This window comes from Talpa europaea (genome assembly GCF_964194135.1).
Source record: "Talpa europaea genome assembly, chromosome: 3".
Lineage (NCBI taxonomy): Eukaryota > Metazoa > Chordata > Mammalia > Eulipotyphla > Talpidae > Talpa > Talpa europaea.
In genome coordinates, this window is record NC_140069.1 from 135,609,510 (window position 1) to 135,636,288 (window position 26,779).

The 26,779-nt window shown below is 38.1% G+C and overlaps 1 protein-coding gene across 1 annotated transcript in view; it reads left to right on the plus strand.

Annotated features, from left to right (window-relative positions):
• Positions 1-2,791: 2,791 nt before the first annotated feature.
• MKLN1 (muskelin 1) overlaps positions 2,792-26,779 on the plus strand; it is a gene marked incomplete at both ends in the record, with an annotated part of 130,020 nt that continues 106,032 nt past the window's right edge. Inside the window, one exon of the mRNA XM_084230956.1 lies at positions 2,792-2,889. Within this exon, the coding sequence (XP_084087082.1) occupies positions 2,792-2,889 (98 nt within the window). The remainder of the gene's footprint in view (positions 2,890-26,779) is intronic.

Here is a 26,779-nt window from a genome sequence, read left to right on the forward strand (position 1 = left end):
AGTACATGATGACAAACCAAATAAATCAGCTACTCTCTCTGGCAGACATTTAATATGAGAAGCATACTGATAAGGCATTAGAAAGTAAACAGTGATTGCCTTTAGGGGATGACAAGTTAACTGTGTCACAAGAGCTACTGATGCCTGAAAAATGATGATCCATTGTTCTCTTCTCCATGAGGTCATCAATATGTTCCAACCTTTGAAGTGTGGGGGAAGTAAAGGGACTAAAGGGCTACTGAGAGTTTCCAGTCTTTCTCTCTTACTCTTATAATAATATCCTTTATCTAAGGCAATGCCCCAAAGCCAAAAAGGAAGGTAAACCCCTAAGAAATCTGAGCTACTAGCAGACTACTGCAGGTTTTGAAATTCCCTAAATCTTCTATTTCATCCTAACATTTTGTACAAATTTTGAGTTCAGTATAATATTTCTGCCTTTATTTATGTTACCATATGAATGCTTTATGTGATTTCACCACTTGTAGACTCTGTGCTGCAGGGAAGCCATGGTATCTTGGGTCTTTATGTCATCACGGCGCTCATACCTCAGAGATAAATATTAGCAGTCTGAGAAGTTGTAGAATTTTTTCCCTTTGCTACCCATGTTCTCTTTCAGCACAATTCATTCATTCTTCAATAAATGTTTATTGAGTGTCTACTTGTGTTAAACACACTAACAGAACTGAGAACACAACTGTGGACAAGATATAAATGACTCCTATTCTTCATGGGAGCTACAGTTTAGGAAGAGAGAATGAAAAATAAAGAATAGATTAAAATATATTGTGACATTTTCTGAGGAGGGAAACTCAGGGTGACAAGGGAAATGTAGAAAATGGCACCTACGTCCAAAATAAGTGATGAGGAATGATTTCCCAGAATGAGATAATCTAAACAAGAAGTAGGAGTTAGTCAGGTGAAGGGGGGAAGAGAGTATTCTTGGTGTGGATTAGACAAAGCCCTGGAGGCCAGAAAGAGCACAGAATCATAGGAGCTGATTCAGTGTGTTAGTGTAGCACGACTAGAGTGAAGAGTGCAAAGGAGGAGGGAGAGAGAAAGCTGTTGAGGTAATCAAGGTGGAACATGAAGGGCCTTGGCTAAAACTTTAGATGTTATCCAGAGGTATGTAGAAAGTCATGGAAAGGTTTACATCTTAGGGAGAAGTGGCTTATATGTATTTTGAAAAAAGATCTCTTAGGACCCATAACTGAATGTCTGGGAAATAATAAGGACTCTACATATTTAAGGTAAGCGATCTCATAAGCAAATTTGGGGCCCAAAATGAATCGAGTGTCACCATCTTAGTCTTTTTCCCTTTAAAGTATCTCTTTTCTCCCCCAAATAAATAATAATTATCCTCAGGACTATTTGAGGATAGTCTTTGGCTTTCCCTGGCCTTTGACCTTCCCTGGCAATTCCCCAACTAGAGTCACTGGGTTATAGCTGGGTTTCCTCAAGGAACAAATACTCTTCCAATAGGCTGCCCCCCACAAAGCACATGTCATTTTAAAGATTAACCTATTGTGGTCTTTCTACTCCACGTTCGTGATCTGACATACCAATGGAGGCCAAGACTAAGCTTTTCCCTTGTTAAAACAGGAAGTCAGGGAAGGATGTGAGGAGGTTTGGGCAGGGTGATGACTGTGATCGGAAGAGAATGCAATTATTGAGGCGTGTGGACTCACTTGGTCACTCACTGAGAAACTCTTAGCTTGAGTTTTTCCATCCATCAGGTGGAGATGACGACGCTGTCCAGGCTTTCAGAAGCAGCCCCTCTTAGACAACGCCTGCCAGGACGTGGGTAATGGCAGCAGGAGCCAAGGGGAGACATGCACAGCCCTGACCACAGGTCCTCCTCGGGAGCATTCTCCAAAGCTGCAGATAGCGGGGCCAGTTCCTGTGCGGGGAAGCAGCTGGTTAGGGGCCCATGTGACATTCGGCGCACAAGGTCCATCCCTTCCTCAGTTTTCCTCCTGGAAACCTCTCTCTTTCTACACTTTTCTCTCTGGAAACCTCTCTCGCTCTTTCTGCACTTTACTGGGTCTAAATTTCTGTCCCAGTGAAAACTGGGCAGTCTGTAAAGACGACACACGGCTTTCCAAGTCTTGAAGGGTTTTTCTGGTGAGCGGGTGAATGTCATCTCTGGGCAAGCCGCTCGGGTAGCGCAGGAGAGGACTCACAGCCCACGTTCACAGTGCGGGGCCTCCGGGACGCACCTGGGCAGGGGGAGGGGACCCCCAGCCTCTCCCTTCCCGGCCCCGCCGGACCCCGCAAGGTCGGCCCGAGACGTTTCCAGCCAGGCCCACTCGCGAGGGAAAAGCCAGGAGCCAAGGCGCTCCAGTCCCGTCACATTTCAGTCCAGTTCCCTGCAAAGTGGCAGAAGCTGGAGAGAGAGGGCAGCGGCTCCCCAAACTGCGAAGGCGCCCCCTTTTCCAACTCGGTCTTGTCCTTTTCTCTACAATTTCTTCCTTTTCCTAATATTCTTGGCTTCTCCCCTTACCTCAGCCCGTAAGAAAAGTCCTTGGCGCCACTGCCCGCCGAGCTTCACAGGAGAGCCCCTCAGGAGCTCTGTGGGGTGGCGGGCTCGGCGGGCCAGGAAGGAGGGCTCGGCGACCCCAACGCTGAGGTAGAAGCGCGTCGCCGCGCGCGCCTCAGCCGGGCGCTCAGCGCAACCTGGCGCGACCAGGAGCGGACGGCAGAGGCGGGCCGCGGCCCCTTTAAGAGCAGGCCACGCCCCTCCCCCCGCCCGGCGCGGCTGGCTGTCGGTGGCGGCCGCTACGGTGCTGACAAGATGGCGGCTGGCGGGGCTGTCGCTGCGGCGCCCGAGTGCCGGCTTCTGCCCTACGCGCTACACAAGTGGAGCTCCTTCTCCTCCACGTATCTTCCCGAGTAAGTGCCGGGCCGGGGCTGGCGCTGCCCGGCTCCTCGGCGCAGGCGAGGCCGAGCCAGGGGGGCAGTGGAGGGCAGCTAAGCCGGGAGGCCCAGGTGGGGCCTGGTGAGGGGGACGCGCGGCCTCGGAGTCTCGGTCCAGCGGCGGAGCGCTGTGCCCGTCCCCGCCTAGAGGAGGGGTGAGGGTCCGGACGGCGAGGGGCGAGGGACGGGGCGAGGGGGCGGGCAGGTCCAGAGCGCGTAGGACGACGCGGAGCCAGGAGATGCTGCGCTCGGAATTTGGGGGTTGAGGAAGGCTTGGGGGGCGAGTGGATCAGGGAGGTGGGGCAGGAGTCGAGAGCTTTTGGGGTCCGGCCGGCGGGCACACGGGTGATGACGTCTCCGGTGGTCCCAGGTGGAGGTAGACGCGGGGGGCGGTTCTCTGATGGTGGCGGAGACAAAGTGTAAATAAATAAAGCTGAGGGAGGAGACAGTGTTCTTGAGGGGAGGGGTGTCGTGAAAAGTGTTTAGCACCAGCCAAGTGGTAAAGTCAAAGGAGGCTGAAAAGTTGAGGAATTCGTCAGAATGCTTGCGAGTGGGGAGGCGTTGTAGGGTTTGCAGAGGGGCTCTTTTTTCACTGGTAGTTCTGAGAAATGGGGAATGGTCAGGAGGGACATTACAGGGGAGTTCCATTATATTATGGCCGGCTCGAACATGGATGACTGTAGACCAGATCAGTTTCCTACATGGATAGACATATCCGACGTTAATGAAATTGACCTCTAGCACTAACTGGGATCCCCGCTTTAGGTCCATAGCATTGCTACCGTCTGGTGGTTTTCTGTAGCAAATTCCTGTTGAAGTGCTGAAAGTACTTTTATGCAGTATTTACTTACTTTAAAAGCTTACCTTTGAAAGAGGGAGCAGATATCATTCCAGTTAGTAGAGAAACTAGCTCAGTGAAGTTTTAAGATGAGTGCAGATCCTGAAAAAAGTGCTTACTTGTCTGCCTGGACCATCTTCTCACTAGCACAGGAATGATTTTATGAACAAAACAATTTGCAATTAATACTTTTTTATGTTACTGAACAAATAAAGTGAGATCTGTGCAGTATACTCTAAGACATTTTCCATCTAATATTTCAGGAATTCTTTGCATTTTCTTTAAGTTGGTTTTTTAGTCACATCAGTCTCAAGAATCTCAAAATGGACCTGTGACTAGAGAAATCTGACTCTCTTGACTGCTAGCCCATTGTACCCAGGTCAGGGGTTGGCAGTTAGGCCTTCAGTAGTAGCATCTGGTTCAGTGAAAATTACCAAAGTGACTTGTGGTCTGATCTGGCCTGTGTGGTCTTTTGATAACTGCTCTATGACTGTGGCCCTGGCTGATGCTGGAATTCAATTTTTGATTTGCGAGTGAGCCAGGTAAACATTCTAATGCTCAGCAGAGGTTGAAATGTGTCCCTAGGTACTTGACTTCTGATTTTCAGGGCTAACGTGGTCTTGAATCCGAAGATAAGTAGCATGTTCTATACCCAGGTTAGTTGGGAATTGAAGTGGCATTATTTGACTTCCTGATTAGGTTCCTGAGTTAGGTAACATCCGGAATTTCACTTCTTAAGCTTCTGGTGTAGGGCCCTGACTTGGATATCATAAGTCCCATCTGAGTTATGAATAAAAAGAAAAAATGAATTTCAAGCAGGAAATGATTTAGCCGGATGACAGCTTTACTTTGACTTATGTCTGGTTATCCTGGCCCCAGATTTGAAATGAACAGAACATTTGAAATGTTTGAAATTGGGGATATTTATTATAATTTTCTCATACACTCATAAAATTACATTTAATGCATATTTTACTTTGACTTTAATTTTCAATGTTTTGTATAAACCCTATGACATACTGTTGATACATAGAGTGTAGTTCTACTTTAAAGTGGTAAACTATTATAATAGAAGTGTAATACGAACTCTTTTCTTTGATGGAATGTGGTTGAGTATTGTGGAACTTGAGAATCTTGTGTCCTGCCTGAATTGTAAAACTTTTGGTTCTGTCTATTAATAAGTAAGGTTATGATAACTTTGTATCATAGGAAGTTTAAAAATGGGGTTGACTTTTCCTTCAGGGGAAAGGCCCTAAAATTTTATCTTACAGCAATTGCTGTATTTTGTATGCCACCCTAATTTTAAGTAAAACCATTTGTTGAAATTGTCAACAGAGTAGCAAATATTTATTGATTATAAGTCAAGATTTATTGATTACAGAGAGAGGCATTTGGAGGGGATAATAATGAAGCAACAATAACAGTGATATAAACACTTACAATGTACCTTCCATGTGCTGGGTTCTTAAGGAGCATTTTATTAACTCATTTAATCCTCACAACATTTGTGTAAGAAATCTCCATTTTCCAGATAAGAAAAGAGACATGGAAAGGTGAAAATTTGCTAAAGTAACAAACTAGATGGAGCCAGGATTTGAACTCAGGCTTTCAGGCATAATCCATGGTCTTTTCTTGTAGGTTGTTCTGCTTCTGTGCAGCAGAGAGTCTTATATTAAAGACACATTTTAGTTATGTAAAGACATTTGGAGTCATAAGAAAAAATTTAAGTCTCTATTTTTTCCAAAAGGAGAATTTTCCCCAAAGCAGGGGGGGGGGGAACTGCTTTCCCTTCTAACTCTTAGATTTATTTGGACCTTAAAAATGTTAGAGCAAATTTAGTTATAGATAATACATTTCTTTTTCACTTGGAAACTAACAGTATCCTGTTATTTTTCAGTTTATTTAAAATAGTTTGCTTGTATTTTACTTTTACCTGAAATTTATGCCTAATTTGGGAATTAAATGTATAATTTAAGTGATGATTTAGTCTTAGGATTATATACTCTCTTACATGTAAAAATATTTTCTAAGCAGATTATCCTTACACTCAAATGTGTAATGCTGTTGCAATTGGTGGTGCTAACTGTAGTTTACTGAGCACCTTCTGTGTATGGGATGGCTTTTGTGTAGTTGTACATATTCCTTAGTACAAATCTGTATTATATCTGTTCTGCAGATGAGGAAAACATAGGTTAAGGAACTTGTCCAAAGTCAAGAGACTTAACGAATTCTGTTTGTCCCTCTAGTATCAACTGTTGCTTATTGGGTACCTTTCTGTGGTTAGCATTTAGCATGTGTTCTTTATTGTAGTATAAGCAAAAAGTCTGATAAATATTTTGATTCTGTTTTACATCTAGGGAAACTGAGATTCAGAGAGTCTCTAAGTTCTGTTAATCAAAGCTACTTCAGTATTTTACATGAGCATGATGTATAGCCATTTGGGAATACAGATAAGAAGTGCTATAAGGTTAGAACACAGAGAGGCAAAGATAGATATTCTTTATATTGTTGTTTAAGGTTTTAATGTATTGCTATGTAGACTGGGAAGATTGTTGAAAGTTACTTTTTTAATTAAAGTAATATTTGTTTACAACATTGTATAGATTTTAGATGTTTAGTTTTTCACCTTGATGATTTTATATTGGTTTGTCGGAAAAGTCATGATGCATTTTTTCTGTTATACCACGTTCACCAACAAATGTGCCGTCACCATCCACCACCAGCCAGTCAGTCCCCTCTACATATGTCACGCCTTCCTTCTTTTCTGGTAACTGCTATTCTGTTAGAGTCTGAGGGTTTGTTTTTGTTTTGTTGTCGGCTTAATTTTTTTATATTCCTGAAATGAGTGAAATCTAATGATATTTGTCTTTCTCCTTCTGATTGATTTTACTTAATTCCCTCAAGGTTTGTCCAAGGTTGTCACAAATGGCACATGTACATTTTTTAAAATACTGAGTAGTATCCCATTTTGTATCTATACCACATCAGCTGTCATGAGGCACTTAGGTGGTTTCCATATCTTGACTCTTGTGGAAGTACTGCTGTGAACATAAGGGTGGAGTTGCTGGATCATATAAAGTATTTTAAATTTTTTTTAGGAATCTCCATATTGTTTTACATAATGGCTACACCAAATTGCCTTCCCACTAACATTGCATGAGGGTTTCTTTTTCTCTACATTCTTGCCAATGCTTGTTGTTTCTTGACTTTTTGATGTAGTAATTCTAACAGGTGTGAGGTAAAAATCTCACTGTGGTTTTGATTTGCATTTCTTTAATGATATGTGATGAAGAACTGCCTTTCATGAGTCAATTGGTTGAATGTGTTTTTAAAATACATTTAGGTAATTTCACTGACATGAAATGATTCTTATTTACGTATTATTGAAAGACTTAAGTAGATTAAGTAGTAAAAGTTGATACTTTTTAAGTGTTCACCTTTTTTCTGTTAGTCTTCTTTATTACTTAAAATCAGACATTAATTAAAGTTGTATCTTGTGGTTCACAGTTAAGAGTGATACAATTTGACAGCTAGGAGAGGAGGTGAACCTGTTCCAGCTATTTTAAAATTTCACATTCGAAGATGAATATATATTTTTCCTGATTGCAAAAAAAAAAAAATCCTAAGTTTATTGTGGAACATTTGTAAAATATAGACTCACAGAAACAAGATATGTTACCCTTAATTCTACCATGCAAAGGTAACTAGTTACCTTTTGATATATCATTCCAGATACTTTGTTATGTTTATATGTATTTTCTAATTTGATATTGTCCTGTTTGCTGCTCTTTTTCCTCCTTAATATAAAATAAATTATTCCTCATGTTATTATTCTCTATTATCTTTAGTTATGACTACATTATCATTCATGTAATGATTTTGTGGTATATTATTTAATTCGTCCCCTATCATTGGATGTTAGACTTTCCGGGATGTTTTTGTTGTTTGGCCGTTATGATTAATGAGACAATTTGCCATATAGAAACAAATCTTGAACTCATTTATGATGAGTTCCTAGGTATTGAATATTTGGATTAAAGATAGTGTATTTTCATACTATTTGTGTAGGGAACTTTCTGTCTCTAGGTATCCTCAATTTATTTTGATATTATCCTTAGTAATTTGGGATTAAGAATGTGGTTTTGAACAGACAGGTCCTTAGAGATGTCTAGAGAATGCATATATAATTCAGAAGTTACATTACTCCTAATAATTTCTTTTCTTAAATGAATTTTGATTTTATTAATTACACATTTGAAAGATAGAACAAATTCTGAAATTTATTTGTTTGGTGTGTAGACAGTAATTGTGGTGCATATGAATTTTAGGATTCATTACAATAATTCCATAGGCTCCCACAGCCCAGGAGCTCTGAATGATAGTTTGGAGATACCCAACCCCCTGGAAGGCTGGGGACTATTATACTTTTCCTTTCCCTCCCTTTTCCGAAACAGATATTACAATGGATACTGACTTACAGTGATACTGACTGAAAGTTAAAATGTGATTTTATTTTTGTTTCTTGGTGATTTTGGGAAATTTACCAGCCACTATGTTCTGATATATTCTGTCTTGTTGTCTTAGAACTTTAGAAAATAAAGACAACCATGATAGAGTAAGAGTATCATGAGTTGATTGAGGACTGGAAATTGAATTTGCAGACCTGACTCCTAGAGTTGGATCTTTGTGGCTTTTAGCAAGTTATGATATTTCTCTGAGCATCATTAGTTTCCTTTTACGTAGATATATGTTTTATGTTGATCAAATGCCACATGGCTTTATATTAATGTTATTTTTTTCCCCAGATAGGAAAATAGTTCTATTATTTGCATTAACTTTAAGGTAAATATGATAGGTTTTCAATAAATGATTTTGAGGCCTGATACAAGGACTTTGGGATGTTGATAAATACATTTCAGCAGTTTGTGGTGATCTGACTTTGCTGTTTTTCTACTAGTGGACAGAATGAGAAGCACCAGAACCCCGAAACCTGCATACTCTAAATGAGATACCGTCTGCTGCATAAAGGCAGAACATACTCTTAGAATGTAAAACCTTCAGTAGAAAATAACTTTAATACAATTAGTGTATAATAGAGCAGAGAAAGAATATACTTAAAATAATTTCCGATTAAACACCCAAAGTTAACTTATCTCCTTGTGGGTAAATGCCCACCCAATGGAGTTGGTCCAAAGCAGGGTCACTGAGACCCAAAAGCTTGCCACAGGTCTAAGGCACCTTCTGGTGGGGACCCGTGGGAAAGGGACCGAAGGGGCCAGGCAGGTCTGGAAGGATAAGAGCAAAATCAAAATACAAGGCAAGATAAAGGCTGCCATGTCAGCCTCCCCATGGGTCTCTTACCCACGTGTCTGTGTGTTTCGAGTGTCACCTTCCATGTTCCCCCAGTCCCTGGTACAAGTCCCAGACTGGGAGGCAAGCACGTCTTCATATGCCTTCTTCACATGCCTCCCCCATACTTCCCTGTGGTCTCTTTCCTCAGCGCTATTAGTTCTTTCTAGCTTCTCCTTTGGTGGGCAGGGAACCTGGAACTCTGCCTTTCTTTGGAGATTATACTGTTACAATTAAGTCATTTTTTGGAAATATGAAAAATTTCCTAGATTTTAATTTTAGACATGTAGCTATTAGCATCCAAGAATGTTTTTTTGTTTTTGTTTTACTATCGGACTTTTGGTACCTCTTGAATCTCTATGACTCTTGCAATAGTTCTAAATTTTTTGGTTATAATTCACATACTATTTTTGTCCCATTCTTTTTTTATTCTATGTCTGAAAACTCTAATGTCTAGATCACCTATAGGTCATTTTCTATTTATCCTTGTAGTTAATATCTTGCTGTGTCTGGTAATTATTAACACTTTTTTTTTTTTTTTATAGAGGCATGCTTTATTTATTTGTTTGCTGGTTTGTTTGTTTTTTTTGTTTATACAAGCACTGGGTACAGTCAGAAGCGCGGGAGGGTGAGAGAATTCACCAGAGCCAGAGCGGGGAGCAGAGCAGGCAGAAGGACCGAAGTACACTGCTGAGGGGAGCAGCGGGCGGCAGGAGAGGTCTGCACGCCATGTGGGACCCTCCTCTGGTGGCCGGGGAGCAGCCGGGGATCGAACCGGCGCCGCAGAGGCCGCGCGCAGTTTCGCAACCCAGCGCTCAACCGCTGCGCCACCGGGGAGGCCCAATTATTAACACTTTTGATAATTTTTGATCGACTCCTAGACATTATTATATGTAGAATTTTAGATCTAATTACAAATTACAGTTCCTTACCTGACAATATATTTCTCTAGAGAGGATTCACCCATTTTCTGGCAGGCAGATAGAAAAGAAGCACATCACCTCAAGAGTCGAGAGCTGAGATAAATAGAGAAGACGGGGCTTTAGGTTTTGCTAACTTCTAGTTTGCCCAACTCTGGTAACCTTTCAGGGAACCCATCTGAGATTTTGTGTTTCTAGGGCTTCCTCTGCTTTGTCTCTTGCAGCAGAGTCCTAAAAACTCCTTGCTTTTCATTTTCTGTCCTCCTTGCTTTTTGTTTTCAGTTGGCTCTTTAGCCTCTTGCTTTGTGCAGTTTAAGAAGCAACAAATGGCTCAAGAGGAAAACCAGTGCTATACAATGTCAGCTTTGTTCTTCTGGGATCCTCACCCCTCAAGTTCTGGGTATCAGGGCAAGACCTGCTGCTAAGTTTTGTCCCCAGAGCCACATAAAATTGCCAAAAGCTCTGCTGACTTTCCTATCCTTTAGTGGCTGTCCTTTTCTGGGCTCTCAGCCTCTTTTCCTGTGTCACTAAAGAAATAGATGGGCTGCTCTGAGAGAGGAAAGCTGCACAGAATGTGGGGCTCTCTTTGAGGAGTTTGCCCTTTCAAGTTCTGACTGACACAAAATGTCTCTGATACTGTGAGAACTTTTTTTTCCTATTTCATACAGCTTTTCTAGGTCTAAGGGGGAATGTTGGTCTGCTGCAGGCTAGCCTGCCATATCCAGTGATGTGGTTTTTGGGGTCAGTGGGTTTGGAGTGCGGGGTCCTTGAGTTCATTCTGTTGAAAGGTTTCACCAGAGCTCCCCTTTCAGCGGCATGTGGTGGGTTTCTCAGGAGAGTTTCTCCATGAGACAGAGATGTTAGTTATATTTAAAGAACAGGTTTATTAGGAAAAGGGGACAGAAGAATGAAGGACACTTGCATAGACACCAGCGGGCAGAAAGAGCTGCCCCAAAAGGACAGGTTTGCAGGCGGGCGGCCTTGAGGGGAGCTGCCTCTGTTGAGAGTGGCCAGTGAAGAGAAGCCCCCGCATGGTACAGATCACGGGCAGGCAGGAGGGTGCTGCCCTGCAGAGGAAGAGAGTTGGTGAAAAGAGGCACCTGCATAGGCACAGGTGGGCAGAAGGCCTGCCGCCCCATGCCAGTGCAGAGACTGAACTGATACAATCTTCTTTTCTTTGGGAGGGGCTCACTCCTTTGTGGAGTGGCCTGTTTGTTGCTGATTTTGGATAACTATGCAGAATCCAAAAGGAACCAGAGATTCCACAATGGGCCCAATCTCTGTATCTTTACCCTCAGATCAGTGCTCTCCACAACACTCACTACAGCAGTCTGAGACCTGCTTGGGCCTTATGCCTTGTGATAAGGCACTGGCGCCCAAGTATCTTGATTTCTAGGGCTGGGTTACTGCTCATGTTATTTCCCTCTACCCCCACCTCCTTGTGTGGGTCAGGTTTTGGTCTCCTGATGCCTCCTTTTGGTCTTCTGTTCTTTCCTCCATCATCCAGAAGCAGAAATTCTTCTGGCGGTTCTTATGAAATAGGCTGTTGTATCTTATAGGATTATGAATTCCTCAAGGATATGGTAATATAATAATCTAACACTTCAGCTCCAGATATTTTTGTTAAGGATCTTCCTTCATTTTGCCTTTTCATACCTAAACTACTTTCCCTCAATATCTGATGGGAAGAATTATGAAATGTAAATAACATTATTTGTTAGCAATTGTTTTAAATACTAATTGACTGAAAGTTAAAATGTGATTTTATTTTTGTTTTTTGGTGATTTGCAAATCTCTTTTGGGACTTACTTTTCATTGAGATACAGAAATTGAGAAGTCTTATAAGTATACAGTTATTTTTCCCTCACTAAAATATGATTTTTATTATCTACCTTTTATTAGAACTTTCATGGAAATAAATTTATGTGAGGATATTATTTAGAAGAAGGATATTGGAGTCTGATTTACTTTTTTGGTCTGTAAATATTCCTTGTATTTAACACTTTTAAAATATCCTTACATTCCTTTGGCATGGCTGATATTACAGTCATCACCTATGTATGTGTTCAGGCGTGTTGTTTTGTATATATAGAAATGCTAAGTTATTTTAAGCATCTTTGGATATGTCCTCTTTCCCTTTCCTCTCATTGTCCCTTGTCTTCCCTTTTCCCTTTTGGTTTAAGTAATTTAATTGGAAGACTCATAAAACTTAACTCCTACTTAGCCCTCACGTGTCAGCTAAAATGTCACTTTCTCAGGAACTCCCTCTTACCTCCCTTCCCCCATGAGTCTGCCACACTGTCACTTACCCCTGCAAACAATGCTTTTATATAAATGTGTATCTTTCTAGTCTATTACTTTATGCGTCTATATGTATGATTACTTGATTACCCTAATAGGCCTCAAACTCCATAGGAATGATGGAATTTCCCCTCCTCCTTCAGTTGTAGCCCAGTGTAATGTTTACTAAATGAAAACGTTAATGAATTAATTGGGCATTTTGACTATTTTTCTCTTTTTTATTCAGCAGCACATGGCAAATTCATAAAGGAAAAAGATGTTTGCATAGACACAAACAGGCAAAGAGCTGCATTTTGAAAGGGTCAGGTTTATTACGAAATTGAGAGATGCCTGCATAAAGGCGGGTAGAGAGTTTCCTTTTGGAAGAGCAATTTTGGTCTGGGGCTAGAAGGAGTCATGTACTGGCCGTGTTCAAAATATCAAGTAATTAGTTTTAAATCCTTGCTATAAATTTTCATAAATTTAAGAAATTTTTGATTCATCTTAGCTGAATTGTTTATCTGGGTACAGTGGCTATTATATTTGGAAGAAATTAGAAGACTGAAAGCTTTCTTGGATTTAAGAAATTTATCTATTTTTATCTATTTTGATATCTATCTTGGGTTTAAAAATTTTTATTATCACGTTACTTATAATACTTACAGGGAGTATTTTTATTTATTTCAGAGTCTGAGTTATCAAATAGTTTTAGAGTGTATTACCAATAATTTGATTCATTTTTGGTTAGAGAACATTTCTTCCATAGAACGTAAGTACTGTTAGTTCTGACTTCTATGTAACAACTTTTTTTGTTTGGTAATTCACATACCATATTCAACTACTTAAAGTGTGTGAGTCAATGATTTTTAGTATATTCACAGATACAGGTGTCTATCACTGTGGTCAATTTTAAAACTTTTTCATATCTCAAAAAGGAAACTCATTAGCTATCCCATCCCTAAGCAACTACTAATATTTCTGTGTCTATAGATTTGTTTATTCCAGACATTTAATATAAATGAGATACTGTAAGTCTTTTGTGATTGGCTTTTTCCTTAGCAAACTGTTTTCAAGGTTCGTCTGTGTTTTATTATGTATCAGTACTATATCTTTTATATGGCTGATAAAGTGTTGTTATATGTGTATATCACATTTTGTAGATGTACTAGTAGATGAACATTTTAGTGCATTCACATTTTGACTATTTTGAATTTATGAATAATGTTGCTATAAACATTTATGTACAAGTTTTGTGGTGGTTATATAATTTCTCTTGGACAAATGTCTAGGAGTGGAATTTCTGGCTCATATGATAACTCTATGTTTAACTGTTTGAGAAACTGCTAGGTTGTTGTTAGTAGATTTTTTCCCCTGTTACTGAAGTAGTGTCAAAAAACTGGTTAATGCATAAGATTTGAAACTGGTGTAGAAGCTGACTATCTAGACTTAGTAACAGTTTGCTTGATTTCAAATCTATTGCTCTGAGAATTTTCTCTTACACTTGTCTTTTATCTTTCATTGCTTTTGTTCAGAATACATGCATATGGATAGGCTCCATGTCTTCATCTCTAAGATATTTACTTACCTATCAGTATACATACTTATTATAGTGAGACATACATATGATCACACATACTTTGCTAACCAGCCTGTAATGGGGGTGTTGGATGTTGTTATGTTTTTTTCATAAAATATGTATTTTATTTATAGATGAAATATTGAATGGGAGATATTTATAAAACTTAAGTTGTTTATAAATTCTTTCCTTAAACAAACTGAGGCATAGATTTTTTAAAGAACTGACTCTAACTTCTGAAAAGTGCTGAAAATAACTTCCATTTGACAGAATAATTTTTTCAAGAACTTAAAATTTCAGATGACTGGAAAATTCACACATCTAGATCTAAAAGTCTGACATTTCTCATGATAATCATTTCTACAACCTAAAATGCTATAAAGGTAACAGGTTAAAGGAAAACTTTCTTCTATGTATTTTTATTGCTATGTTGTGGTAATCAAGTTGCAATAGGGCTTTTCACATTTTGGACTGCGTTTACCACAAGCAAATTGTTGGGCGGGGGGGGGGGGGCTCCTAATTCCTGGACAATACCAGACCTATTTGAAGGTCATCATAAACAAATTTTGGGATACCTGCTAACTCTGTGATAGCTAAGCCTGTTTAAAAGTATGAGAAAGAATCTCCATTTTCTTGATGACTCTATTGATGAGACTATTCTATATATATATATATATATATATATATATGTAATAGTACAAAAGAATTCAGAGGAGTGATAAAAAGTAGTAAATGCTATAGAAATTAAAAGTGAGATTCAGAGGAGGGAGCTTTTACTGTTGGCTAGGACCTGAAGAGAGATTTTAGAAGAGATAAATGAGCTATGCCTTCCTTTGTGTACAGATCTGATTTATTTTTAACCAGACTTCAAATTTTTTGAATAGAGGAATTTATTCTTACCCTTGTACATATTCAACAACTCCTATTTGGGGAATTAGGATAACATATGGAACTTGTTTGGTTATTACTGCCTTTTAGAACCAGAAAGATGCTTGGAGGCAGTTATCGCAGCCCGTTATTCAGGGCACTTTATACAGACTGGGTTATTTTGGGTAATTCTTCCTTAGACATTACATATGTGAACTGGTATCCCTGCCAGAATATGTTTTCTCCAAATTCACCACATTTTAACATTTTGTTCAGATTTATTTAATAGTTACAGTATTGTGAACGATACTGTTTATTGGAAGCAGGTTGGTATCTGTGTTCCAAAATCAGTTCACAATTAACATTTATTTAAGCATATTTGTCAGTGAACTCCCCTCCCTCTATTTGTAATTCCTTTATGGATTCTGCATATTAGGGGATACAAACATTCACTTAATTACAAGTGTATTTAGGACACTTGCCACTGCAAAAATCTTAAGTATAATGAAAACAAAAGTTAGAATTTTATTTCATTCTTTTCAGAAAATTAAGTAATATTTTGAAGTTTTTAATAATATGCTATTAATCTGCTTTTCCGGGCCATTTAGAGCCCTGCTTGTTTCATGTTTGTCTAAAATAAAATGCATGGATTGCAAAACAATCCTTTAGCAAATATCTCATGATATTAATAGAGATGTGTTGCCCTAATATTTGCTGAATTTAGTAGCACAATTTTTTAGATATCCTTGAATTGTGACAGACTGTTAGGCTGTCATTAACATGTGAGTTTTAGATTATGTTTTAATGCTGTAATGCATATTATGGCATATTAAAAAACACAGAGCAAAACCTCAGATTAAATGGTTTCGATCCAGTTTATCTTTAAAATACACACACACACACACAATTGTATGCTTATGCATATGGAAAAGATTGCAGGGAAATCTACTAAAGTTTTAACATTGATGATCTCTCAGTTGTACTTGGGTGGATTTTTAGTTTTTTCCTTTTTGGGAAAAAACTTTTTTTCCTTTTTTCCTTTTTTTACAGCTTTAAGTTGTACTTTATTTTAACAAATAAATATTACTTTAGACAACAGCAATAAAGAGGTGTGTGTATGTGCATGTGTGTTTGATTTGTTCCACTGATTATAAACATGAATTATAAAAGATCTTACATCCTGTATGAGTGAGTTTGATTTTACTTTTTGAAGAGGAGCCATCAAAGGATTTTAGATAGAAAAATGAAGTGAATACAATCTCTGATTTAGAATTTAGGGTTTTAAATACTTTTAAGACCCAGTGGTTTGAATTTTTAGTAGCTAGTTTTGATCAACAATCTTCAAATTGGGGTATTCTTATCTCCGGGGTACTTGGCAGACTTTCCAGGGGTACCTAGGATATTAACTGAGTATCATTCTTGTGTATTCTCTTTAAAAATTGATCTGAGAACTTGCCTGTGGTTTAGGCCTTGCTGCTCAAAAACTGTGGTCCACTCAGCAGCATCTTAGTCATTATCAATAGATGTTTATTTGAAGTGCAGAATCTCAGACCCACCCCTAGACCTACAGAGTCATGTTTGCATTTTTAACAAGAACCCTTGGTAATCTGCCTGCCCTTTTGAAGGCTTCTGGCCATCCCACTTTCTATTTCATTATTCAAGAGTTGTGCCTCTCCTCTAATCCTATAGAATATAAAACCACCTTTTATTTATTTATTTCATACAGAGTGAAAAATAAAAGACCCTCAGCACATAGAACTTAAAGTTCTATGGTATTTTTGAAATAACAAGTATTTTATAGTGATAGTAATGATAAATGACAACAAATATTGCTTTATTTAGAGTTTGCTGGAAACTGTAGCCATTATAAGATTTTTAAAAATTGCTTTTTTATTGGAAAGGTTGAGGATAACCATAGAATAAAAAATATATTTAAGGAAGTATTTGAGCACCATGAACTGATCACAGCAGATCTCTGTCTTGTTTGCACATTGACATTTTTGGGGAGAGCTTTTAAAACTCTGATTCTCCCATTTCATAAAATCAAACTATTCTTTGGGTGTACTCCTGAAATATTAGGCTTACGATATGTGTCCCCAAAGTGATGATTTTTACATCATTATATACATATATATTTAATTTTTTCTGTAATTGCATGAATATACATAGAAAAAGATCAGGAACCTAGGATGAAAAGAAAAAGATAGGAAAAAATATTAGTGGAAAGTTGAGAAATGGAGGCCAGCCTTAATCCAGAAGGTACACTTTCTCATTTTTGTGATACATGCTTATTTTGCCAGGATGTATTATATGTCTTGGTAAGTGAACTTAGGCTAGATTTCAGCTTTTACTCCCCAATGGAATCTTCCTGTGCAAAGTACAACAACCTGCAAGACCATATATAGCAGACCTGCACCTTCTGCCTAATATTAATTCTAGAAAGAGGTTAGAAAAAATGGAGAAGGAAGAAATTAAAAAAAAAAAAAAGAGGACAATTTCTCTGAGCTGAGGAAAGGTTCAAGTCACTAGTTTGACAAGTCTTAATATTAAGAAAGTAAAAAAGGGGCCTCCTTGGTGGTGCAAGGGTTAAGACGCAACCTATGAAGCTTTCCGCAGCCACTGCAGCACTAGTTGGATTCCTGGCCAGCCAGGGAGCAACCCACATGGCGCAGCAGACCTCTCCTGAGTCACCCGCTGCTCCCCTCAGCAGTGTACTTTGGTCAATCTGCCTTTCTGTTCCCCATTCTGTCTCTGGTGAATCCTCTCACACACACCCCTCCCCCGTACCTCTGTCCTGTACCCCAGCTCTTGTATGCATAAATAAATAAATCTTTTTTTTAAAAAAAAAGAGTAAAAAAAAAAAAAAACAACCTCAATTAGTGTATAGTCTACTCTGTGATCCTGGTGCTAGAGAAACTGTATTCATGCATATACTAGGCATTGGGGAAACCACATGAGCTGCAGGAGCAGGATGCTAGAGAGGGGACTGTACTACTGGAGGTAAGAGCTGGAGGAGCAACTTATGTGGGAGTCCTTTAGCCAAGCACATCTGAACCAGGAAACAAAACTTTTTTTTTTTCCTTGAGAAAGGCAATTTATTTCTTAATTTTTTTAATTTATTTTTTTAAATAATAAATTTTATTTTTATATTCCCCCATACAATTGCAAACCCCCCATTCTGACCCGAATCCCTCCCCTCCCGCCCCCCACCCCCCAAAAAGTGTCTCTGGTTCATAGTTTTATGTTGATTTTGATTTTCACTTTCTTACAGTTATTCATAGGAAACAAAACATTTTGCTTCTGACATGACTCTTTACCCTCTTTACTGACAAAGCTTAACATTGTGCCAGTTGGCAAAGGAAGAATGGTTAAAGGACCCAAATTTATTTTTAAACAGTAGGTAAAGGGTAAATTTAGAGGCGAGGGTCAATAAGTCCTTAATTGGTGAATTTGTGAGTGTGATCTTTTAACCTTTTATTTTTAGTGCTTCATTTATATTTAAACTGTTTAAATCTACTTAACATCTGAAATTTTCTAGCTTAGGATCATTGTTATTATTTTAGTTGAACTAATATTACTACTAGGCTTTTGCATTTTCATTTATTTGCATAATATATTAGGAAAAATAAAATAATTTTAAAATTATGAAAATGGACACTGAACTGTGAAGATGGCAATGTTTTGGAAGCAAATGTTGTCGGCATTTGGCTGGCATGTGGCGTGTTGGCTGGCACAACAGCTTGAACTGTTGATTTATCAACTGATGAACATTCTGAATATGATACAGGAAACACTGAAAGATCTATTTTATAAGATACATGAATATGATTTGTCTGAAAGTTGAATGAGGGAAGTTTATCACCTGTAGATTTGTTTTTAAAGTTAAAACTGTTCAATTTTTATATAATGATTTAAAATAAGAAAAGTACTTCATATTTGTATCTTGTGCTACAGTGTGATATTAAATGATTTGCCATATGACATATCTTATTAATCTGTAGGAGAGCATTAAAACTGAACAGTCTTGAGCCTTGGCCAACTATTAATTGTGTTATAGTCATGAATTTATTTGTAAATTTTACACAAACAGACTTCTGGAGAACTGAGTTTTTAAAAAAAGTGGCATGCAATTATAGACATAGTAATCAGTTACACACTTTGATACAGTTCATATAGACACAGAAATATCAGTAGAAATTTTCCTCCGAAGCTAGCACAGAAACAAGGTAAACACATTTATATGGAGGCTGGTAGCCACTGTGATAATATTTGATGTATACTACTTCTGAATTTTTTTAAAGTTTTAAGAATAAATTTTTAAAAAAATATTTGTAGATCCTCGGGAGTATCTCTGAGGAGCAGAATTTGTAAAATGAAAAATGCTGTGTCATAGGACTTAAGAGCTTGGTCAGAGATCTGTTAAGGGACTAAGGGGAAAATTCTCACAAAATCAGCAAGTTTGGATTTATTATTAGTTTGGCATCTCACCATTAATAGAATTTAAATTGCAGCCTTAAGATGAGGGAAAGAAAGATCCAGTACAAAGAAAACGTGAAAAAATAAAAACAGTGTAGTATAGAGAGAACACTGAGGAAGACAAGAGATTTGGACTCTAATCACAGTTCTGCCCCCAATTAATTGGTAATAATTTTCAATCAGTTCTTTAATTTCTAATTTTTTTTTTCCTTGCTAAATAAGAGAAGTTGATGCTTAAGGGCATTTTGGTACAGGATAGTAAGAAGTTGATATTACAGATTTTTTTTTTTTTTAAGAAATATACCCTCTTGCTATCCTGTGACAAATGTAGTCCACAAATTAAGCTAAACTGTTGCCCTGCAAAAAGATTTTGAAAACTTGATATAATCAGAGGAGGTTATGTCTGTAAAATTATTTACATATAAATTAAACCTTTGTGGGCCTGTGGTGCAGCGGTTGAGCGCTGGGTTGAGAAGCTGCCCGCAGCCTCTGCAGCGCTGGGCCGATTCCCGGCTGCTCCCCGACCACCAGGGGAGGGTCCCACATGGCACGCAGACCTCTCCTGCCGCCCGCTGCTCCCCTCAGCAGTGTACTTCGGTCCTTCTGCCTGCTCTGCTCCCCGCTCTGGCTCTGGTGAATTCTCTCAACCTCCCGTGCTTCTGACTGTACCCAGTGCATGTATAAATAAATAAATAAAATCTTTTTAAAATAAATTAATTAATTAAACCTTTGTGCTTGAAAACAGTTTGATAATGAAAGTCTTTCTATTTTTCTGAGGATGTATTTTGTTCGAGAATGTGTTTATTAAGCAGCAGTAAACATTTTTCAGATCATGTTCAAATTTAGTGGTCTTTAGGAAGACTTTTGGTAAAAAGGAACAATTTTTAATTTTGAAATTATTCTGAAGAGTCAGTTGCTTAATTTCAAAAAAGGATTCAATCCGTATGAAATATTCAGCAAATATAGAGTATTTTCACATGAATGTCTCAGTAGATCTGTTTTTTTGAAGACACCAAACCATATGAAGTAATTTTCCAGTCTTATTTTTGACTACTAATAATTTACTATCTTATTCTTCTATATAAGAATGTTTGTTTCATTTGTTGCCATACCTTTTTCCCACCGGTTGCTTCATTTCAGCTTCAGAAGAGTAAAGGATGTAGGTATGTGTTCCCAAAGTGCTTGAATCCTTAGAGATAATGTTAACAATTTCAAATGCTTGGTAATAATAAGCTGACTTGAGTTTTGCTATGGTTTATAGTAAGCAGATGGCTCAATATTTGCTAAACCATTGATAGATATCCTATAATTCTCATCAATTACTTTTCAAAGTGTAGTGTAGATATTAATTTAGAAATGCAGAAATGGGGGCCAATAAGAATTTAATAGTTTAATTGGGGTCACCTTATGAAAATAAGCATAGAACTGTGTTTAGAATCTATATATTGTATATTTGTCAAATTCTCTACATGACTAGAATATATTAATAGTGTGAAAATTTTAGATTTCATTTAGACATAACAATTTTTTTTGTCAATGAAAGTAATATTGTCATATTTCCAGGTTATACTAAAGCATTATGAAATGTATGTATTCCATTGTCTCCATCTTTTTGTTGGCAAAAGAACTAATCTTTTAGATTAATTCTTTTCACTTATGCTTTGGATCGCATTCCAGTTTTGTTCATTCAGTTGTTTCTTCTCTCCTACATTATCAACTTCTTGGTTCTAACCCTGCCCCACATTTGGTTCCCATCAGACCAAATTCTTCGTAGTCTTTTCAAAACTTTGCCTTTACATCACACTTCCCATTTATCTACATAGCAAAAATCCAAAGAGTATTTGCTATCACCACTTATTCTTTCAAAGAACGTTTTTAATGAACATTTTTCAAGTCTACCCAGCAATTGAGAAAAATTCTGATATTCCCACCTTTAACAAATGTTTACATTTTCCCTATTTTTTTAAAAGATTTTTTTATTTATACAAGAACTGGGGTACAGGCCAGAGGCGTGGGGGGGTGGTGAGAGAATTCACCAGAAGCAGATCAGGGAGCAGAACAGGCAGACGGACCAAAAACACTGCTGAGGGGAGCAGCGGGCAAGACAGGAGAGGTCTGCCGTGCCATGTGGGTATCTCTCTGGGCGGCCGGGAATCGAACCTGTGCTGCAGTGCCTGCAGCTTCACAGTGCTGTGTTCAACCTGCTGCTATTTTTTTCTTTAATCTATTGACGACCACCTATTTGTCTTTCTTCTGGCTTAAGATTAGATGTGTCATTTTATTAGAATTTCAGTAGGCATCAAAAGAGGACATTGTGTTGGTTACCTATTGCTCTATGTTACCACAAAAGGTAGAAACTTAAAATAAAACACATGTATTATCCTTTAGTTTATAAGGGTTGAGATTTGGGGCATAGCTTGTATGGATCTTCTGATTCAGGTTCCTTTGAGGTTACATGTAGTCAAGGTGTTGATGGGGCCAGGGTTTCATCTGAGGGCTTAGTGACTTTCAAATAGGTGCAGCTGCCAGGGGAATCAGTTTCTTGAAAGTTGTTGGTTAGAGGCTATCCTGATTGTTACTGTGTGAGCCTCTCCAACATGGTGTTTTTTCTTCACCTTGCCTGAGCAAGGGAGAGTCTGCTGCAAGGTGTAGCACGGTCTTGAAATGATACTCCATTATCTTTTACCATATTCTGTTGGTTAGAAGCAAGTTACTAGGGATTACACAAGGACAGGAGTATTAAAAGGTAGGGATCAGTTGGGGCCATCTTTGTATTTCCCTGCCACATATATTTTTTCTTATAACCACCATGCCATCATTTTACCTGTTAGATAAAAAGTAATTCTTTAATAGTATGTAATACCTCGTCCATATTCAGTTTTCTCTGTTAAAATATCTTTTTGTAGTTTGAATCAGAAAACAAATACTCATTTATGTTCCTTTAAAATCCTTATCTTCAAGAATAGTCTTAACGTACTCTGGTCATTTTTCCTTTTTCTCCTATAATTTGGATCTGTCTCATTATTTTTTTTAGAGTGGCATTTGACTAATTCCTCTGTCATATTGTGTATAGACTGGGAATTAGATGGAAAGACTTGTTTAAAATTTGGATTAAAATTTTCCCCTAGATACTGCCCTTGCCATTTCAGAAGACACTAATCTGAGGTGACAACTCAATCCTTTTACTGTATAGTTTTCATTCGCATCATTAGTGGTGTTAATACCCAAAGAAAATGTTTGCATAAGCTGTTTCATTAAGGATATCAAAATTGGATTTTTCTGATTCTTTCATTCTTTTCACATTTATTGCCAGCATTATTTATTTAATATTTGGACAGTATGATTTCTCCCCTCAGGTGTTGTCACCATAGTTCTCCCACCACCAAAGCACCCATAATCTGTCACCATATTCCCTTTGCTCTTCCCCTCATCTGCTTTCACCTCTCCCTGCCTCCTCCCTTTCCCTTCATGGATGCTTCATATCTATGGTCAACTTTCAAGGTTTGTCTTTGACCCATGGTGGTTTTTTCTGTATTCCACATATAAATGAAATCATCTGATATTTATCTTTCATCTTCTGTCTTATGTCGCTAAGCTAAGCATCAATCTTTCCAGTTCCATGCATGTTGCTGCATATGGCATGAGTTTATCTTTTTTTTTTGTTGCTATGAAGTATTCCATATCCATTCATCTGTTTTGGGGCATGTAGGTTGTTTCCATATCTTGGCTATTGTAAATAGTGCTGCAATAAACATAGGAGTGCAGGTTTCCTTTCAAATTAGTGTTTTTGTGTTATTTGGACCGATTCCTGGGATTGAAATAGCTGGGTTGTATGGCAGATCCATTTCTAGTATTTTGAGGAACTTTCACACAGCTTTCCGTAGTGGCTGGACTAATTTACATTCCTACTAAGAATGTAAGAGGGTTCCTTTTTCTCCACATCCTCGCCAGCACTTGTTCTTTTTTTTTTTTTTTTTTAAATAATGTGGGCCATTATTACAGGTGTGAGGGGATATCTGATTGTGCTTTTGATTTGCATTTCCCTTATAACAAGTTATGATGAACATTTTTTCATATGCCAGTTGGCCATTTGCATTTCTTCTTTGGAGACTTGTGTATTGAACTCTTATGCTCATTTTTTGATTGGATTGTTTAATTTGTTTTTCTTCAGTTGTGTGAGCTCTTTGTAGATCTTTGATGCATGGTGTGCAAATGTTTTCTCCCATTTAGTGAGTGGGGTGTCTCTTTCTTTTGGTTACTGTCTCTTTTGCTGTTCAGAAGTTTTTAATTTGATTCAGTCCTTTGTCTTCTGGAGTCAGTTATCAAAGTTGCTTCTGAAGTTTATGTTTTGGAGTGTTTTGCTATGTTTTCTTCTATATATTTTATGGTTTCAGGTTTTAATCCAAATCTTTTATCCATTTTGAGTTGATTTTGTGCATACTGTGAGATAGTAGTCTAGTTTCATTCTTTTGCATGTGGTCATCCAGTTTTGCCAGTACCATTTATTGAAGAGACTGTCCTTGTTCCAATGTGTATTTTTTGCCATAGATTAGTTGACCATATATGTGTGATTTTGTTTCTTGGTTCTCAGTTCTATTCCATCGGTCTGTGTGTCTGTTTTTGGTCTAGTACCATGCTGTTTTTATTACTATGATGTAGTATAAGTGAATACCCCCACTTTATTTTAGTCCCAAGAGGTTTGACTATTTGGGGTCTTTTGTGATTTTATATGAATTTCAGCAATATTTTTTCTATTTCTTTGAAGGAAACCATTGAGATTTTTTATTGGAATTGCATTAACTGTGTAAATTGCTTTGGGTAGCATGGTTATTTTGATAATGTTGATTCTTCCAATTTATGAGCAGGCAATATCTGTCCTTTTATTTGTGTTTTCTATTTTAACAATGTTTTATAGTTTTCATTGTATAGGTCCTGCACCTCCCTTGTTAAGTTTTTTCCCAGGTATTTAATTTTTGGGGGGCACAGTTGTAAAAGGTGGTTTTCTCAATTTCTTTCTCTCCAGGCTGATTGTTTGCGTATAGGAAGTCAACTGATTTTTGTATATTGGTTTTGTAACCTACTACTTTACTGAATTAGTTTATTGTGTTTTTTTTTTAAGATTTATTTTTTATTTATACAAGAGATGGAGTACAGGCCAGATGCATGGGAGGGTAAGAGGATCCATCAGACACAGAGTGGGGAACAGAACAGGCATACTGACGAAATACTCTGCTGAGGGGAGCAGCGGGCAAGACAGGAGAGGTCTGCTGCACCATGCGGGGCCCGATTCTCGCCGGCCGGCCAAGATTGAACCTGCGCTGCAGAGGCGCGAACAGCTTCACAGTGCAGCATTCAACCACCTGAGCCACTAGGGAGACCCTAGTTTATTGTTTTAATTAATTTTTTCATGGATTTTAAAGAGTTCTCTTTATATATTATTGTGTGAGCTGCAAATTATAATAGCTTTACTTCTTTGTTCCAAATTTGGATTCTTTTTATATCTTTCTATGCCTCATTGCTCTAGCTAGAGGATCCAGTACTGTGTTGAATAGTAATTGTGAGAGTGGACATCCTTGTCTTAGTGGAAAGGCTTTCAGTTTTTCCTCCATTGAGAATGATGCTAGTTGTATATTTGCTATATATGGATTTTAATATGTTGAGATATGTTCCTTTTATCCCATGTTTTTCAAGGGTTTGCATCATAGAGGATGTTGAACTTTATCAAATGGTTTCTTTGCATATATTGATATGGCCATATGGTTTTTATTTTTCTTTTTGTCTTTTTGTTGATGTGTGAATTACATTGATTGTCTTTCAGATGTTGAACGATCCTTGTGTCCTGGAATATATTCCATTTAGTCATGGTGTATAATCCTTTTGATGTATTGTTCGATTGGTTTGCTAAGATTTTGTTGAGGAGTTTAGCATTCATGTTAATGAGGGAAATTGGCCTCAAATACCTAATTTGAGGAAAGACCTTTTTTTAAGTTTATTTATTTTCATGGAAGAACTGGGGTGTAGGTCAGCGGTCCAGGGGGTAAGAGGATTTACCAGAGACAGAGCAGAGCAGAGCAGGCAGATTTACTGAAATGCACTGCTAAGGGGAGCAGCGGGCAGCAGGAGAGGTCTACGCGCCATGTGGGACCCTCGCCAGCAGCCGGGGATCGAGCCGGCGCTGCACAGGCTGCGGGCAGCTTCGCAAGCCAGCGCTCAACGGCTGTGCCACCGGGGAGGTCCTCTAAAGAGGCACTTTTAAGTGCATTTTGTTGTTGTGCTTTTTGAGGTCTGTATTTCCTGGATCTCTGCCCACTTACAATATGAATATTTCTCTCTCTTGGGGAGTTGTTGTCATTCTTTATGCTTTGCTTTATTTTCTGTTTCCTGCAGTTTCTCTTTAGGGTGGGTGGGTGTCTCTCTTTAAAATTAAGAGATTATCTGTAGAACAGCGCTGAAACCCTCTTAGAGTCTAGGTTCAGCATCTTTTAAATGTTCTTTTAGAGATTTCCTCATCTTGACTCTGTGAAAACATATCCCACTGGATCCACTTAGATTTGCGTTGTCAAGATCTTGAATTTTTTGGTTCCTTTGTGAAAAATTGACTTGCCCTTTATTTTATGCGAGTGACGAGTGACCTCTTATTAGCATACCTAGCATTTTTTAAGTTTTTTGACCACCCCAAATAAACCTATCCCATATTTGTTCCCCATTTATTTCTTTTATAGCACTTATAATAGCCTATAATTATCTTGTTTACAACTCGTTTGGTTTTTGGTGCTTCTTATATGAGCATTAGCATCATAAATGGAGATCCTCTTTTATGTCCTGTGGTCCAAGACCCTAGCTCAGTGTCTGGCACACGGGATTCAGTAAACATTTGTGGAATAAATAATTCCAGTTTATGGTAGGGTTTCCTCCACATCATGCTCCTGTGTGAAATTCAGAGGTATTTAGTATGAATTTGGGAACTGTTTGGAATTAAGTCTATCACTGCAGCATGTAAAGTGATTTTTAGAAAGGTATAATTTTGGTAGTATATAGCTATAGATCTTCAAAATTGATTTGAGTTGATTTCTTTTTTACATCTTTAAATTTTTACTTTTTATTGTTGTTGGGTGTTTTTTTTTTTTTTTTTTTTTTGGTCTCCGAAATTTTATGCTATGAACAGTTGTTACTTTTTAAGAAATAGATTATAATCCCCTTGGCCACTGGTACTCATTCTTTTGTCCGGTTATGGAGCTACCCTAGCAGTTTGTTTGTGCATACGGGAAGCTCTACTGTAATCAGTGTGTTGTGTTGTTAGTGGCTTCTGTGTAGGAGGAGGATTACATGTGATTCCTTGAATGAAGGATGTGAAGGCTTTTCATGGAATTGTAGAATGCTAGCATGGCCTCATGAGTGGTGTTTCCTAGAGTTGTGCTGCTGCCCTGATTAAAGCCAGAAGAAACTTGAGACCAGAGAATTCAACTTTTTCCTTTACTCTGTAGCTAAAAGAATTTACACTTTGTGAGATTATGTGATGTGATTTAGGTTGTCCAGCCAGCTAAATGACCATGCTTCATG